Source organism: Microplitis mediator, chromosome 6, assembly GCF_029852145.1.
Source record: "Microplitis mediator isolate UGA2020A chromosome 6, iyMicMedi2.1, whole genome shotgun sequence".
NCBI classification, from domain to species: Eukaryota; Metazoa; Arthropoda; class Insecta; order Hymenoptera; family Braconidae; genus Microplitis; species Microplitis mediator.
The window spans coordinates 3,789,640-3,807,985 of record NC_079974.1 but is presented as its reverse complement, the minus strand read 5'-3'; the positions used below and the strand labels follow the sequence as shown (position 1 = coordinate 3,807,985).

Below are 18,346 nucleotides of genomic sequence, written 5' to 3'. Positions count from 1 at the left end.
CTCCCGTACGTAGCGAAAGTACACGAAGCTTTTCAAAATGATTAAGCTCGTGACTGAACAAATAGTTTATTTTATTAAAACAAAAAAAATATAATGTATTCTTATTCGTAAGTGTGTAATTTATTATCAAACATAAAAATAGTTATGCAAACAAATCTCATAAGCATAATAATATTAAAATCAATAAAAATAACGATTTTCACAATCACACAACCCCATAAAACTCAACTGAATAATTGACACTTGCTAAATAAAATAGATGCTTCTTGAATAAATTCCCGCAGAGTACTGATCAGAAAAATAACCCAATAAACCCGAACATTCAGAACGAAAGATTATTTTGTTCAAACATCGTTGTAAAAATTACTCAAAGACAAACAAAAATTATTGTCAAGAAATTATAAATCGCTGTATTTTAATGAAATTTTATTAAATGAGTGTAAAGACTTTCATAAATTTTTTAAGCTTTAATGATTTTCTAAAAGTCTTGTTCCTCAACTGAGTAAATATCAGTTTAAATTTCACAAATTTTATTATGCTGGCACGAGAAATTTCGCATCACTAATAAAGTAGAATTTCTATTGATCATATAATGAAACTTATCAACTGACAAAACTAGAATTTTTAAAATTTTAAGAATTTTTATTATGCTAGCTTTAGAATTTTCAATTGAATCAATGTTCGAGAATTTATACCCAGTAAATAATAACAAAAATTGAAATAAATATAAATATCATGACAAAATCTGTAAATTTTGTTATTCTATTGTGGCAATTATTATTTTTAGTTCTTATTAATTTTTGTGTGATCAAAAATTGTAAAATTTACATAATATAAAACAAAAAAACCATTTTTTCATAGAAAAAATTTTACACAGGAGTTTAAAATGTAACGAATTTATTTTGAATTTAATACTGTTTGAAATAAGTATTTTTATGCTGAATATAATTTTTGATACAAAATTATAAAAAAATTACAAATCCATAATTAAAAAACTATAATATATAACACATAATAATTTTTATTGACTTTCGATTAATAGCAAACATTTATCAAAACTTTATTCTCAATTCATAAAATTTCAAGATTTATTTTGATATTACTTTCAAAGCATAACATATTTTATATTTGTTGGTTATTAAAAATCGAAGACTTCGAAAATTATTATGCTACTCTATAATTTTTTTTGCGTACCTATTACTTTCTACTAATTTTTCATAAAAATTATCATAATTTATGATTTTCTAAACAGATCTAGTAGAAATCGAAAATCAGACAGTATTTTTTCGTTTATATTGAGCTTCATTTCTCTCCGTGTACTTACATAATTGGATTAAAAAATTCGCAGCATCATCAACTGGCGAATTTTAATGCCTTTTGGCAAAATAATGAAAGTCGAATCAAGGCAGGATTCCTCGTTGTTGCTGCTAAATTTAAAAATCGATTTAACAAATTCGGCGTCATGCAGGATGACAGATGTTGAGTCATCCTTAGCCTTAACAATATCTGCCTTGAATTGCCCTCTAGAATATTGTAGCAGATGGATCCAATTTTCGGCAATCAAGTGGGTCCCGAATTCCTCTAGATTTTGAAGAATCGATGGTTGTATGAGGCTTCGATGATGTCTCAACGTCCGACATTTTGCCTCATATGAAAGTGGGGTCAAATCAGGGTAGCTATTTATTCAATGGAAATTTGATCATAAATACTGTGCCCACGAAAAACTACCTGCATATGACTACATACGGAGCATATATTGCATACACACATACGTACATACGTACAGACATACATACTTGCATGCACAGTCTATTCATACATACACAAATACATACAGACAAACATATATCGATACATACATACTTGCATGCAAAGTCCATTCATACATACAGACAGACACACATCGATTCGTACATACAAACATACATAATTACGTACATACTTGCATGCACAGTCCATTCATACATACAGACAGACACATATCGATACATACAAACAGACACACATCGATTCGATACATACATTAACACTGTATTAAACTGGTATCTATTAAGAATAATATATTAATTGGTAAACATCCTGCTGTCAAGACTGATCCTCAAATTACAAAAATTGATTATCATTTTAGCATGACAATATATACAAGGGGCTATAAAGATTGAGGAAGCATCTGACAGGAGTCAACTGAGATGAGGCGGCTAATAGCCCCGGGACAATGAGCTTGCGTGGGTCGTGACAAAGGCCTTATTTTAAAATAAAACCCCAGTGACAAAATAAAAGACCAAGCCAAGTAAAAAGAGATTGAGCAAAGCAATAGTGCTCTAGCTCTACTCTTCTCACTGTGACTGCGGCAACTCGACGGTACTCGAGATGATTGACCCGTCTACCTTTTCAGTGTGTCGTCGAATGCTTTTCGAAGATTTCGATTATCAGAGTTCTGAGCCGCAGCCACAAGATCTTTGTGAAACTTGTTTTTCAAATCGATTTTGCTATCAGGCTGATGATTATGCACTTGATCATTTTGCACAAAATTTCCATTAAGATCAATTGTCGCTTTCACACGACAATTGTCTTCTTGTGCATTAGGACGACGACGACGAAGACATTCGATCTCCCTAGTATATATACAAAATAAAAAAATAAACGAATGTACTCAGAATTCAATCCGCGCTTTTAGATAATTTCTTAAGTGAAGAAATAGATTAAGTACACTAAATTAACGACTTACTTGACCGCTTGATCGTTAAGCAAACGATATCGCCCTTTTGATACAAACGTAAAACCATCAAAAGATTTACGTTCGTTAAATTTTTTAGTCAAGGCTAATTGTATCTCTTTCGAGATACTTTTAGCCATGACTAAAAAAAAATTATTAACAAGTAACGAGTATAAAACAAGATTTATAAAAACGGTGATATTTACAATTAAAAAAATTTTTAAAAATAAAATAATAAAACCACAATGCGAAGAAGAAAAACACGACAATTGATTAATATGAATCGATGCACTTTGTACTCTTAGACGTGATGAATCTTTAGTTACCAATAAACAAAACAAAGAAAAAACAAAAAAAAAATAAATAAATAGAGATAATACGATTAAATTCGATATCACCATTCACTTTTTTTATTTTTAAGTATAATGATAACTTCAGTCATGATTTATGAAAAAGTTGAAATACATTCGAATCACTTTATTCAAACAGAAAATTTTGCAAAAAAATGAAAAAATATTTACATTTTTTTATTAGTTCTACAGCTACGATTATCTTATAATGATCAACTAAATTTTATATCAAATAAATGCACACTACCCAAATTTGCAAGTGTAAACAAATTTAGAATTTTATCATGATTCAATTGTAAATATAATAAAAGTAATTTATTCTGCTTGATTAGTATGGTATTCACTCAATGATTATTTTCAATAATACCGATAGAGATTTGTGAGACATACATTTCATCCCTAACGATCTGTTCTCATCAAGTCGTAGATCACTACAACATACTGAGTAGAATATTGAACGCAAATGAATTTATATTTCGTCAAGAATTTCGTGAGGAATTGAATTAATAATTACAACTAAGTGGACGTTATATAATCATCAACAGCTTTAGTGCGATTGCTCGTAATCATTAAATATTTTAAAATCACTTACCTTCAAGATTCCTATATTTCAATTGAAATATCCTAAATTTCACCTCTAAAATCAAAGAATATATAAGGCGTGCTAGTTAAAGTGGTTCCATTAGCAAACGGTAAGACTTTCTCATCACCAAAACATTTGGTCAAATCTTTAGAAGTCAAATTTTGACTCAAACCGATAAAACCTAAGAGACAAGGAGGAGCACTAGTTAGATCGGGGTCAAAAACCGAAAGAGTGAGTTTCTTTGTCCCCGAGGGTTTAATAAAAATTTTTGGCATTATATTTCAGCTTTCACATTTGTCTCCTATAACAAACGGAGAAGTTCTGCCCAGTGCAGGCCCATGTGAATGGTTCAAACTTTTCCTTCGTCGACCTTTTTGATCTTATATTTTCTTATGACAAATAAGAAATATAGAATTACTTTTTTTCTTTTTTTTATTAAATATTTATTAGTAATTAACCCAATCGTGTGGGAACGATTTATTACAAGTTAAAAATTTTTTTTGAGTAATATAAAAGTAATAATAATTTTCAAGAAAAAGAAATACGTTCTAAACGATGAAAACAAAAAATAAATTATTTTGGAGGGGGGGCCTCCTTGCCCAAAAAAAAAAAATTTTTCTTTCAGAGTTTCAAAAACAAATTTTATCTTTTCCGACTTTCAACCCACCAATGCTAATAAAATTTCATTTCGAATTTGCGCATGTTTTGTGCCATTGGTATTTACATAAGAAATCGAAAAATATCATTTCCGGTCTAGTTGCTTATCGAATTTATGCGTTTGAAGAGCTTTTCAGCCACCTGGCAGGTCTTGATTACACTTATATAACAGTCAAAAAAAATTTTCGTTTTTAGTTATTTTTTTTTACACCAGGTGGCGCTAAATTCTCATTCTTTGGGGGTCAATTTTCATTAGGGGTCTTTAGCAGGCAGTCGACATTAGTGATTCGAGAGGACAATTATCTGGTTATTTACCGGTAAGTTATTTGGTTAATTAACCGGTAAAATTAGTTTCTAAATGATAATTAACCAAACTTTATATTCCTTCAGGCCGATACACGGCATCTCTATGAGAGAAGCTGTTGTGTACTTGCCTTAAGTCGTCCTACATTCTCGCCATCTTCCGGAATTCGTTATAGCCCCTTACCCCTCTATGCCCCGTGATCACCCTCAAGCGCGGGCTAGCCCGCGTTTTTCCTCATAGCATTGAGTACTTTCGGCCATTGTGGTCGTCCATTTTATTATTGCGTATAAATTCATAAAATAATATTTATTTTGAGTTCGATTTTTAGAAAAAATTAGCAAAAACAAGTGCTAAATAGTGCGTTACTCTCTAAGGAAAATAGAAATGCATAAATTCAAGCAAATATAATGAGCAGCCACTCAGAATCGGCGGAAGCTCACGTCGAGAGGGACGGAGGGGGTAGCGCAGATTCAGAAGCTTCACGGAGTCCTTCCCCTCCTCGCAAGCATCGTTGCAGCAAAGGAGCGAACGACGAGTTAAGACTGCTACGAGAACAGGTTCAATCTCTTACAGATCTGGTATTGCAGACCCAGAATGCATCGAAGCAAACAGCTGACGTCAACCAAGAGCTAAACTCACAGGAGTAGGCGAGCATCTTGGATTTAGGACAATATAAGACCGAGGTTGATTTAAAGAAACAGGTACATCAAGCTGAGCTGGGAAGCCTGAAAACCTTAGAGCAGCTCCAGAGGTTTGGTCTTCCAGACTGGAAAGACATCAGGTACTCTAATACTCTCAAGGAATTCTTGGCTTCTCCAGGTTTTTCTGAGCTAAAGGTAAACGAGGAACTTTGCTACCTGGATAAGGGCAGGGACCAGGTCCTTTCCACGGAGCGGGTTCTAGCGGGCCTATCAAGGGCGGTCTTAATGCAGAATAGCATTTTGCAGGAAACTTTGCAAGGTATCGTTAACTGGGCTCACTCGATCGAGGGAGGAGTGAGTCCGCAATTATTACTAAGCATGTTTAATTTAAATTTTGGCTCGGAGTCTGAGATTTTTAAGAACTCCCAAAAGATGTTGCAGGTTATCTGTGGGAAGAGAGCGTCGTGAATTGACGTAAGAAGAGAGAGAATACTGACAGAAGCCCCGAACCGGCAGGTTCAGGGAGCTCTGCGTAGGATTCCTCTTAGCTCTGAGCATCTCTTCGACAAAGAAAATCTCTCTTCATTAATTACATCTCTAGGTGGTGCTCAATCTTGGCTGAAGGAGCCGGCCCACAGCAGTGGAAAACACAGTAGTGCGAGTTCGAGCAAGAACACCAGGCGCGAGAGCTTTCAACAGTCAAAGCCATTTCAAGTTTCAGGGGGTAAGTCAGACCAGCAGAGAACACCATACAAGCCCAAATTTCCCAGAAAAGACTCAGCAAGGCCTAAACAGGCAGGGTCATTTCGAAAGAAATGACGGTACAGAGATTTACAGGAGGGCAGCTGGCCAACTCCGTAGCAGAATGGAGAAAACGAGGGGCTCCGCAGGTAATCATAGACATAATCTCAGACTTTCATATCCCATTTGTAGGAAAACCATCACTGTCAGGCTGCCTGTGGACGTCATAGTACGAGACTTGATTCTCAATTCAAATGGCAGAACAGATAAACATCTTACTAGACCAGGGTGTTTTAGAGAAGGTGGCAGAGCCAGTCCCAAGTTTCATATCAAGGATGTTCTTGGTAAAAAAGAGCAACGGGAGCAGGCGTCCGATCCTCGATCTAAAAAACTTGAACAGGTATGTGGAATCAAGAGAGTTTCATCTAATTTCGCATTCAAAGGTTGCAGATTTTATACAACCGGGCTATTGGTTGATTCGAGTAGACATGTCGCAAGCATACTTCCACGTCCGAGTGGCAAGATCGCACAGGTGCTTCTTGCGACTGCTCTTCAGAGCAGGAATATTGCAGATGACGAGCTTGCCCTTTGGCCTCTCAGCTGCTTCTCATGCCTTTGCAACAGTGACGAACTGGATAGCCAAAATCCTTCGTTCACGGGGCATAAGAGTCCTAGTCTACCTGGACGATTTTCTAGTAGCATGTCAGGACAAGACAGTATTGACTTCCGAGGTGGCTACAACAGTGAATCTGCTAAAATCCTTAGGCTGGCTGATAAATCGGGAAAAAAGCATTCTAAAACCGTGCCAAGACCTGGAGTTTCTTGGAATAAGATGGAACATAGAGAAGAGGAAGATGAGTCTGCCAAACAAGAAAGTCACAAACATTACCCAGCTGGTGACAAAAATGAGCAATGTTCAAAGTTGTACCTTAAAGGAGGTCCAGTGTCTCCTGGGACACTTGAACTTCGCAAGCTTCGTTGTTCCGAGAAGACAGCTCCATTGCCGCCATCTCCAACGGTTCTCGATTCAATCCAAGAACGCAGTTCAAACTGGTCAAGAACGCAGATGAGGTGGCACTCCAACAAGAAGGAGATGCTAGCGGTATACCAGGCGTTGGCACAGCAGGGGCAGTCCCTGAGGGGAGCACACGTTCTTTTGCAGTCAGACAACCGCACGGTGGTAGCCTACATCCGGGGGGCACCAAATCATTGGAGCTATACAACCTCACGCACAAGCTCCTCACTCTGATCGACGAGCTTCAGATATCTCTATCGGCCTATTATCTCCCGGGAAGGTACAATGGCACCGCAGACCGGCTGTCAAGGAAAAACGCGCTTCCAGAGTGGCACTTACTGCCAGAGGCTACCGAGGAGGTCTTCAAACAATGGGGCAGGCCAGAAATAAATCTTTTCGCCTCATCCGAATCCGCAGTGGTCAGAACTAGTGATTCGAGTGGACAAATATCCGGTTATTAACCGGTAAGTTATTTGGCTATTTAACCGGTAAAATTAAAGATCAGACGAACTTACCTGTACGTGAAGTTCGATCGTAATTATACGAGGAACTCGCCCGAAAAGATTACATATGTAGTACCACTACTTTCATGGCTTAAGTCCACGATTTTAGAGCTAAAAAGAATTTGAAATGCCCGGCTGTGGCCTACTAGCGCCACCAGTCGGTCTTCTTCGTCATATCGTTTAAAGTGTTGTGAGGAAAAAAAAATTGGTTTTATTAATTAGGGATAGAGGTGCTCTGTTTTGAGAATACCTCGGGAAGTCTAGGAACTAGACCGGGAGGGACTGTAATCTTTTCGGGCGAGTTCCTCGTATAATTACGATCGAACTTCACGTACAGGTAAGTTCGTTTGATCTTTAATTATACATCGTCACTCGCCCTCAAGATTACATATGTAGCCCTTGAGAGCTAAACAATTTTTTTTTTTTTTTTTGTATATATATTTTATGTATTTGATTTATTTTCTTTTACATTTATTATCATGCTGTTATGCTTACACTTATCTGATATTATTAATTATCTAATAGTACTGTAGTAACAAAATTCTTTGTACTATTCTCGGCAATTGGCCGTTGATAAAATTTCGCAAATACTACAGATTTCTGCGACCAACCTGCCGTTTTCTTAATTAATTCAATATTTAAGCCTTTTTCTGAAGCTTTTAATGTTGAGGCATGTCTCGTACTGTGCGCTGTATAAACATCATCAATGCCACAGGATCCCCGAAAGGATTTTATCCATTTACTTATCGTTTGGGATGATATCGCCTTGTGTGGTTTTCTTATACTGATAAAAAGCTTATTTTCGTCACCTCTGATTTCTTTAGTTACCCTGATATATTCTATTATAGTACTTGCCACACACAATTCTGGTCTGTTCTTAAAAAAGGGTAGATCCAGCAACGGCTAATAGGCACCTGGCCTAGATGTCTTTATTTTGTCCGGAATTTTTATTTTAATTCCTGTTTTTGAGACAGTGATATTCTTAAGTGAGACCAAGGATAAAGTCTGCACCCGATGAGCCGTTCCCAGGGCCATTAGCATCACAGTCTTCATTGTCAGGTCATGCAAGCTTAGCTTACTTAGAGGATAGTCTTTACCTATCTTTTCTAAAACTGGTCCTACATCCCAGGTTGTATCGTATTTTGGTTTAGTAGGTCTCAATTTGAAAGCCCCTCTCATGAATCGGGATATATGCACATTGGTAGATAATTCTTCGGAAGAAATCAGCGCAGTTGCAGCTTTTGCTGAGTTGATGGTCCCATAGGTTGCACCTTTCCTAAATTTTTCGGATAGGAACTCCAAAACTCTAACTGGGTTAGTCTCGTAAGGATCATATCTCCTTTCTTGTGCAAATGACCACCATTCTCTCAGTGCGCTGTTGTATTGTTTCAATGTGGACTCTGTCAATGATGCTAGTAAGATCTCCGTTGAAGATTCTGGCAGTTTCTTCTTTAAAAAAGAGTTCCGGACAATTTCGCGGCAACCAGGGTAAGTTTCCTGGCCAGTGGGTGGTGACGATCCCTAAAAGGAGAAAGTAACAATTTGTTATCTGGTTTAAAAACAATTGTTTGATCTACTATGAGCTTCTGGAACAACGGATACCAAGACTGAGCTGTCCAGAGTGGAACCACAAGTACTCCAGTAGCCTTGTCCTTAATTATTTTCTGGATCACTCTATTTAGGAGTGCAAAGGGCGGGAACGCGTAAAAACTCTTATTTGTCCAGCTGATTGTGAATGAGTCTATCGTTAGGGCATCTGGGTCTCTTTCCCATGAACAATACGACCTACATTTCGCATTAGCTCTCGAAGCAAATAAGTCGATAGCGAGATTACCAAATTGCCTGACAATTTTTCTAAAAGCATAACCCGCTAATTCCCACTCCGTATCAATATTTTTTAGTCTAGATTGTTCATCAGCAATGTCATTCTCTTTGGATGGAATATACGCTGCGTGGACCCATATACTTCTAGCCTCACACCAGTTCCAAATGTCACAAGCCAATCTGTGTAAATGTGGAAACTGAGTGCCACCCATCTTATTTATATAAGCCTTAGCTGTTGAATTATCAACACGCAGGAGTATTTCGCATTCTCTGAGATCTATTGCGAAGCATTTTAGGCCAATAAAAGCAGCCATTAATTCTAGAGAATTTATGTGCAATTTTTGCTCATCGATTTTCCACAATCCGTGGGCTTTCTGTCCCGCACAGAAAATACCCCAGCCCGTTAATGAGGCATCTGAAAATATTTCCAAGGCAAATTTACCTGACCTAATTTTACGACAAGAGGTTGGTAAATTTTCTTGCCACCACGTCAAATCATCTTTTGCAAACTCCGGTAGGGACATCACCCGGTCAAAATTGTTATAATTAATATTTAACGCTTCAGTTTTTGCCCGTTCAGGCGATTTACAGTGCAACGGACTATATTCGACAGCTGGACAGGCCGCCACCAACGATCCTATCAGCTGTGCAAAATCTCTAATTGAAAAAAGTTGTCTTTTCTCTAACTTTGTTATTCGACCGACTATTGACCTTTGCTTCTTGTGTGTCAATTCTAGAGTAAGGCTATTACTATCAATTATAAAACCCAAATATTTGCATCGCGGTGCTGGAGATAAAATACTCTTATCCCAGTTTATAAGAAAACCTAGTGATAACAAAAGGTTCTTGGTGGTGTCAATATTCTCTTGACAGCCTTCCAAGTCCTTATCCATGCAGAGGATATCGTCAAGATAAATAAGTGATAGATATTTTCTAGATCTTAGATATTGAACTACTGGTTTCATAATCTTTGTAAATATGTAAGGACTTGTACTTACCCAAACGGAAGGCAAGTAAACTCATAGAGTATTCCTTTGAAAATGAATCGTAGGTATTTTCTAAAGTCTGGATGAACTGAAATTAAAAAATACGCGTCCTTCAAATCGATAGAGCCCATAAAACAGTCTTTCCAGATTAGCTTACATACTGAACGGATATCCTCCATTTTGAAGTGTTCTGGGTCTAGGAATTCATTTAAACTTTTTAGATTTATGATAAACCTGTTAGATCCGTCCGGTTTTGGGACGAGAAAGAAGGACGAAATAAATTGTCCCTCGATTGGCATGACGACCTCGATAGCTCCTATTTCAAGTAATCTATCGAGTTCGACTTGGATTGCTTGCGTTTCTGAAGGAGACCAACTCCTTTCGGCAGGAGGGAAAACCTGCTTAACCTCTCTAGTGAAAGGTAATTTGTATCCCTTAATACAGTTAAGGACAAATTTATCGGACGTAATTGTGGTCCACTGTTTAAGAAAATGTTTGAGCCTACCAGCTATCATGTTTACCTTTATTTCCGATTCCATGACTTGCTTTGATGTTGGTTCTTCTGCTTGCTCGCTGAAGTTTGTTTTCCTCGGTGACTGTAAGGTGCTGACTTGGGAGTCGAGTAATACTTCCTCTGGCCCGTCTGAGTTGTCGAGCGTAATGCAGACGGGCCTGACGAGTTTAAATTACCAGAACTTGATCCTGTTTTCTTGTGTGATTGTATTTTTATTTCTTGGCTGATCTTCGAAACCAGTTTTGACTCCTTAATTTTCTCACCTAGTTTGTCACCAAATAAAAATTTATCGGTCTCTACTTTCTCTAACATAGAGGCGATAGGTTTTTCCAAACTTGGGACGATGCACGCTTTTCGAGCGACAGTTTGGCTCCGATGTATCTCCGTTAATAATTGGGACGTATTCCAGAGATGTTCCAACATCTTTTTAGGTTCAAGCGCCTTTTCCCGTTTAAGCAAAGGGTCAATTACTAGACTTAGCGCCGACAAAGCGGAGCCAGCGAGGTTCTGCGTGATGGAGAAATACTTGTCTCTCTTTAAAGCTCCTTCATTTAAAGAAGCTTTAATTTCCTGGTTAAGTGTAGGTGCCTCCAAGTAACAGTCTCCTGTACGGGGATATTTCTGTAGCAAGGCATCCTTCACCTCCTTTTGTTGGCCTGTCTTTAACCAACTCTTCCATCTTGACGAAACATGTGATGATATCACCAAGTCAGACGATTTATTATTCGGATCTTTACCGATGATCTCTAACACGTCGTCTTCGAGATTATCTTGCTCTCCCTGTGGAGTAGTAATGATCACTTGTGTCTTCAAGACCTCCTTGTCTATATTCAGCTGGTTAGCTGCATTGGCTGCCGCTTGCTTAACATTGTCCGAAATTCCTGACGACGGTGGCTGGTTAGCAAGTGGAATAACACCATCGGAATTTATAGATGCTACAAGGAAAAAACACGGCAATTGTTATTCCTCAAATAAACAATGTATATAACTACAAATATCCATATTTATCAAAACATATTTTGTTTTGAATTAATTAGCGGTAAATCAGGTATATTTTGCAGCACATCAGCTCTGTCTTACCTCTCGTGTAAGCTCAGCAGTGTGAAGAAAGGATCAGTACTTGACATATCTCTCGTATATGTTCGACTGTCACGTTAGTGGTCATTGTGTTATGTGTTCCATAACCTCGACCCTATATATATTTATTTATGTGTAGATATATATTTATATAATTTTATGTAAATAAACTATAGGTAAACCATAGGTATTTTTTTTTTTGAACTTACCATTGTTTTTAGAAAAATCGAGTGGTGCGACATTGACTACCACAATTTCCTCCTCGTTGTTTTTATTACTATTAATATTCTCGTCGCCATTGTTAGGTTGTGACCGCGTCTGTTTCAGCTCTTCCTCAAGCTGCTTCAATCTTTTCCGTAAATCTTCATAACCCTCGTCTCGAGATGAAGATTTTCTTTTTTCCCCACGGTGTCTTTCTCTGGATGATTTTTTCTTATGTTTTGACATATTCACTAAATTTTATTTATCAAAGAAATTAATTAAAAGAATGAAATTAAAAGCTCACACGTGTGACTCTGTTCGCACGAAAGAATGTTATGACGAAGAAGACCGACGGGTGGCGCTAGTAGGCCACAGCCGGGCATTTCAAATTCTTTTTAGCTCTAAAATCGTGGACTTAAGCCATGAAAGTAGTGGTACTACATATGTAATCTTGAGGGCGAGTGACGATGTGTAATATTAATTTAAATGATAAATATCTGCTTGCGTCGAATGTGTATATAGTTTAGTATACTAAGTTTTAAAAGCAATATGGCGTACTGTTCTCTGCGTAGTGAATCACTTGTTGTCAAATGAAAAATAGAAGCAGTTATTCTGTTTTTTATTGCCGATATTATATTTTAAAAAAAAGAGATAATAACAATTTCTAAAAGATGCCAAAACAAAAATCTCCTGTTTGGCTACACTTTGACGAAGTGTACGATGACAAAAACATTTTACATGGGCAGTGTAAATACTGTAAGGTTAAATATGTATCTAATGCACAACGCATGGAAAAACATTTGGTAATAAGATGCAAGAAGTGCCCTAACTCAGTAAAAGAAAACTTTGGAGCCTTGTCTAAAAACACGGAAGATTGTTTACTTAAGGTATGAATAATTGAAATTTTATTGAAACTAGTTTATCTTTAATAATCGTATCATAAAAATAAAAAAATTGTTTTATCTGTGAATGATTATGAATTATAAGTAATTATTATCAATGAAATATGTTATTCGATTAATACATAATGTGATAATTGATTAAATTTTTTTATAGGAATCTACTCGGAAGAAATGTAGTCAAGGAAAGCTGATTAGTTACGTAGATAAAATATCAAAAGATAAAAAAATAGAGATGGATAAAACTTTAGCAAGAGCAGTTTTCTCCAGCTGCTCTCCATTCGTACCAGTTGGAAATAATTATTTAAAAAAGTTTTTAAAATTGGCTTCACCGGGTTACAATCCACCGTCAAAGGATCAATTGTCTGGGAGGATTTTTGATGAAGAATATCAATTATTACAGTCAGTTATGAAGAATAAATTCGAAAACTCTCATTCTTTGACAATTTTGTCTGATGGCTGGACGGATATTAATCGTGTCTCCTTAATTAATATTGTATTCATGACACCAGAGCCTGTTTTCTATAAGGCAATAGACGCTAGTGGACATTCACACACCGGAAAATATATTTCAACAGTTTTAAGTGAAGCAATAGAAGAAGTTGGGCCCAATAAAGTTCATGCCTTAATCACTGATAACGCACGAAACATGAAATCAGCATGGAGCATCTTAAAACAAAAATACACCCACTTAATCACGTTTGGATGCGTCGCTCATGGCCTTAATTTGCTAGATAAGGACATTGTTTCAGTGTCAGAAATTAAAAAAGTTATTGTAAGGTCAAAGGAAATAATTAAGTTTTTCCAAAATCATGTATTGAATAATTCAGTGTTGATGGAGATTCAACGACAGAGAACAAATAAGACTTTACACTTACAGCTGCCTGTTGATACTCGCTGGGGCACTTATTGTATATGTTTAAACAGCTTATTAAGAATTAAAGAATCGTTGCAAGTGGCAACTTATGATCCTCATGTTTCTAAAAGTATAACCGAAGAAATGAGACAAGATTTAAGAGGCGATGATTATTTTTGGCCTATGTTAAAAAATATAAACGACTTATTAGATGTTCCGTGTTCTATTATAAAATTTTTGGAAGGTGATTATCCTACTTTGATGATGGTATCAAAAAAATTAGTTGAAATGTACGGAGATTTTATTGAAAAATCTTATTTTCTACAAGAGAAAATACAAAGTTTCGTTGAAGATAAATATTTGGCTCGTAAAGAATTTATCTCACACCCTGTGCATTACGCAGCTCACCTATTGAACCCTTAGCTTGTTAAATTTTCACTATCGGAAATTGACAAAATTGCAGCTGTGGAATTTATTGAAGAATTCGCTACAAGTTTAAAATTGAATGGCGACAAAGTTATTTTAGATCTAGGTAAGATCAATAAAATAAAGGAAGTTTTTCAAATTACCTTCATTCTAATAAATGTTAATTTTCTATATTTATTCAATTTGTTTTTCAGGTGACTATCTAACTCAACAAGCTGTTTGGGGTAATAAATCTCTTTGGAGTGAATCTAAATTATTAAATCCAATTACTTGGTGGGAATTATATTTTTCCAGCCGAGATCTTGCGAAATTAGCTGTAATAATTCTAAGTATTCCTGCCACATCAGCAGCATGTGAAAGAAACTGGAGTTCATTTGGTCATATCAAAACTAAAAAGCGGAATCGTTTAACTGTTCAAAAGACTGAGAAGTTTGTATTTGTTAAGTCTAATTTACATTTGCTCGACGACCACAATAATTATTTGCCAGTAAATTACGATAAAACAAAAGAAACCATGAAAGATTTATGTATCTCTGAAACTATGCAATTAGACCAAAGCTTAGATATAATCAGCGATGTTGAGTATTCCGAATATGAAATATTAGAAGAAATGGATTGTGATTTGTGATATATATAGAAATAGAAGCGTCACTGAAGTAGTAGAATAGATAGTAAGATGATATACAAATATCGTTGATTAACCGTGATTATAAACTAGTTAAGAAATTAAAATATCGTTGATTACCTGTGATTATAAACTAGTTAAAAAATTCAAATATCAGTGATTAACGGTGATTATAAAACTAGTTAAAAAATTCAAATATCAGTGATTAACTGTGATCATAAAACTAGTTAAAAAATTCAAATATCAGTGATTAACTGTGATTATAAAACTAGTTAAAAAATTCAAATATTAGTGATTAACTGTGATTATAAAACTAGTTAAAAAATTCAAATATCGTTAAAGAGTATATACAATGGTTTACACGGTTTTCACTGCATTAAAAATTTGATTTTGATAGGTATATTATTTGCTAAGTTTTGTATATTTAGTTCAAATAATAAAAATATATATCATTATTTGGCTATTTTTAAATACACATTTAATTTCCCAAACAACTTTCCATATGTGCATTTTTTTCTCCTTTTAAAACCGTCATTCCTTTGTAAAAATTGAATGAAAAAATTATAATGATTTTTAGGTGTATTAATTTTGCTTATGTATGAAAAGAAAAATGAAAATTGAGTTAGCCGACATCTAAAAATTTTTAGAATTTTTTTTTATGGAAAAAAATATTACAAAAAAATAGAAATAAAATGTTATTAGTAAAAAACTTGAAAAACTTTAAGTGCAATTTAAAAAAATGTTTTTTATTCTACTTTAATTATTGAAAAAAAATAAAAAAAATTAATCCGCGAATAACCTTGATCAACGTTTATTGGCATAATAATTAATTTTTTATCATTTATCATTTTTAACTATTTTTTTATTAACTCAATAATATTAAAAGATAATAGATAATTGCTAATAATTTTTAGCCTACATTATACACATCTTCAATCGCACATCAACGCCACCCACGGAACAAAATGAACTACTTTGGTTATTTAACCGGTAAATAACCTGCTGAAATTTTGCCAGAACCTGCTAGAAAATAAGTAAAATATTTATTTTACCGGTAAATTCTCTTTACTAGTCGCATAGGTAAAGAACAATCCAATGAGGTGGAAGGAGTTCGTGGGCAATTGAGTATCAGCTATTCACGAGGCTACCCCACATGCTCATTGGAGATTCACATCCGGAAAACTCAACCCAGCTGATTGTGCGTCTCGGGGCTTAAGTGCTTCTCAACTTATTGAACATGCATTATGGTGGACTGGACCACCGTGGCTCTCGCAATCTCCTGAATTTTGGCCATCAACGGTAGCACCATCTCCAGAACATGATTTGGAAGAAAGACCCGGCATTTCACTCTCAGCAACGTCACCGCCATTAGTATGGGATCTCATTGACTTACCTCAAGTCAAATCCTTCAATAAAAGTCTTCCGAAGCTATTCAGAATCACGGCGATTTGTCAGCGAGCCATCTCAAGATTCAAACGAGTTCCAAACTCCAGTTTAGCCATCTCACCAATTAATCCAGCTGACCTAGAAGCTGCAAAGCAGTTTTGGATACGGGAGACTTAACGTGCATACTTCTCCTCAGAAATAAAGACTATTCAAGTTGGCAAGGGACTTCATAAGAATCATGTTCTGTCTCGACTGACGGCAATAGTTGACCATAGTGGCATATTGCGAGTTGGAGGTCGTCTCCAAAACTCTCAATTGTCTGAGGACAGTAAACACCCAGCAATACTGCCCAGAGACAATAAGCTCTCAGATCTAATCATCGCAGATGCCCACTCAAGAATCTTCATGGCAGTACGCAATTAACTCTCTCTCACGTCAGAAAGACATGTTGGATCATCGGTGGCAGAGCCCCCATAAAATCATTCATTCAACGATGCCTCGTGTGCGCTTGAATACGTGGGGTTAGAGCTCAACAACTCATGGCTCCACTTCCGACTTCTCGAGTAACACCTTCTCTAGTGTTTGAGAACACTGGAGTAGATTATGCTGGTCCAATCACATTAAAAACCTTTCAAGGTCGAGGTGCAAAAAGCTTCAAGGAATGGATTGCAGTCTTTGTCTGTTTCACGACCTCAGCAATTCACCTAGAAGCAGTCTTAGACTACTCAGCAGAAGGCTTTCTCAAAGCTTTCAGACGTTTCACCAGCCGTCGTGGAATTCGCAAGACTATTCGAAGTGACTGCGGCACGAATTTTAAAGGTGCTGACGCTATTCTCAAAGACCTATTTCGACAATCATCAAAGGAATCTCAAGAACTTCAACGGATTTTTGCTAACGATGGAATTAAGTGGATCTTTAATCCACCTGGAGCACCTCATATGGGTGGAAAGTGGGAAGCAGCAGTCAAGTCAGTAAAGCACCATCTGCAACGAACCATCTCAGACACGCTTCTCACTTTCGAAGACTTCTCCACTTTCCTCGCCCAAGTAAAAGCGGTACTTAACTCACGACCTCTCAGTGCTCTATCAGACGACCCAGAAGACATCTCAGCTTTAACACCAGGACACTTCATTCGTGGAGAAGCTCTGACCACAATACCAGAACCATCTCTATGCTCTGTACCTGAATCAAGACTATCTCATTTCCAGCGAATCCAAGAACGATTTCAAAAATTTTGGGATAGGTGGTCAACGGAATGCCTTCAAGCGCATCAATCGATTTCTGAATGGCAGAAAACTCAAGACAACATTCAAGTGGGCTCATTAGTTCTTCTCACCGACGAGCGATTGCCTCCATCAAAGTGGCCTCTCGCTGGAGTCATTCAACTTCATCCTGTTCAGGATGGATTATGCAGAGTAGTAACCGTCAAAACTGCTACCTCGACTCTTACTCGACTAGTTGTCAAGCTCGCTCCACTGCCAATTTCTCCACACCGAGACGACTCACAAGAAGAGGATTCCAATTCCTCACATAGCTGCGGAATTGGGGGGGGGGGGAATAAGGGAGTGTTCGGAAGTAAGTCATCAACTTTACGCGGACCATGGAGAAGCATCCTACGACATTAACTTCGCGCGGACCTTAGATCCGAGTCTTTCTCCCACCTCACTAACCGACGTCTCATTGGCCAGCTCTTAAGGTTTCCCTTTCTCCTCGACTCCGAGACTTCTCATTGGAGCGCAGATACCGACGCCTTCCACTCCGCGGAGAACTTTCTCGAACCCGGCTCTCGGGTATAAAAGAAGGGACGCTCAGAGCGGCAGCAAATTAACTCTTGATCAGTCTGACTGGCAAGACTACTTCAACTGATAGCGTGCAAGGCTATTGCGATCCAGATTATTAGAAACTACTCAAGTGCGCAAGCTTGTCTAGTCTCCAGATCCATCTCAAAACCAACTAGTTCTTTTAAGAACTCTCCAGCAAGTTGACTAGCACTTCTCAGCGCTAGCCAACCAAACCTCCGGGTTTAGTAAGAAACTTCTCGT

The 18,346-nt window shown here is 36.8% G+C and overlaps 3 protein-coding genes across 3 annotated transcripts; 2 read left to right on the top strand and 1 right to left on the bottom strand.

Annotated features, from left to right (window-relative positions):
• Positions 1–8,413: 8,413 nt before the first annotated feature.
• On the bottom strand, positions 8,414–10,299 carry LOC130670071 (uncharacterized). The gene is made up of 2 exons (XM_057473245.1): positions 9,148–10,299; positions 8,414–9,031 (listed from the first exon to the last, which is right to left on the bottom strand). Exons 1-2 carry the CDS (start codon positions 10,297–10,299, stop codon positions 8,414–8,416), a joined length of 1,770 nt encoding a protein of 589 aa, XP_057329228.1.
• Positions 10,300–12,783: 2,484 nt separating this feature from the next.
• Positions 12,784–16,481, top strand: LOC130670070 (uncharacterized). Its single transcript, XM_057473244.1, has 5 exons — positions 12,784–12,999; positions 13,169–14,234; positions 14,331–14,399; positions 14,488–14,910; positions 16,111–16,481. The coding sequence occupies exons 1-5, from the start codon at positions 12,784–12,786 to the stop codon at positions 16,479–16,481; spliced, it is 2,145 nt and encodes a 714-aa protein (XP_057329227.1).
• A 362-nt stretch (positions 16,482–16,843) lies between these two features.
• Positions 16,844–17,929, top strand: LOC130670067 (uncharacterized). The gene has a single exon (XM_057473243.1). The coding sequence runs from the start codon at positions 16,844–16,846 to the stop codon at positions 17,927–17,929; it is 1,086 nt and encodes a 361-aa protein (XP_057329226.1).
• Positions 17,930–18,346: the final 417 nt, after the last annotated feature.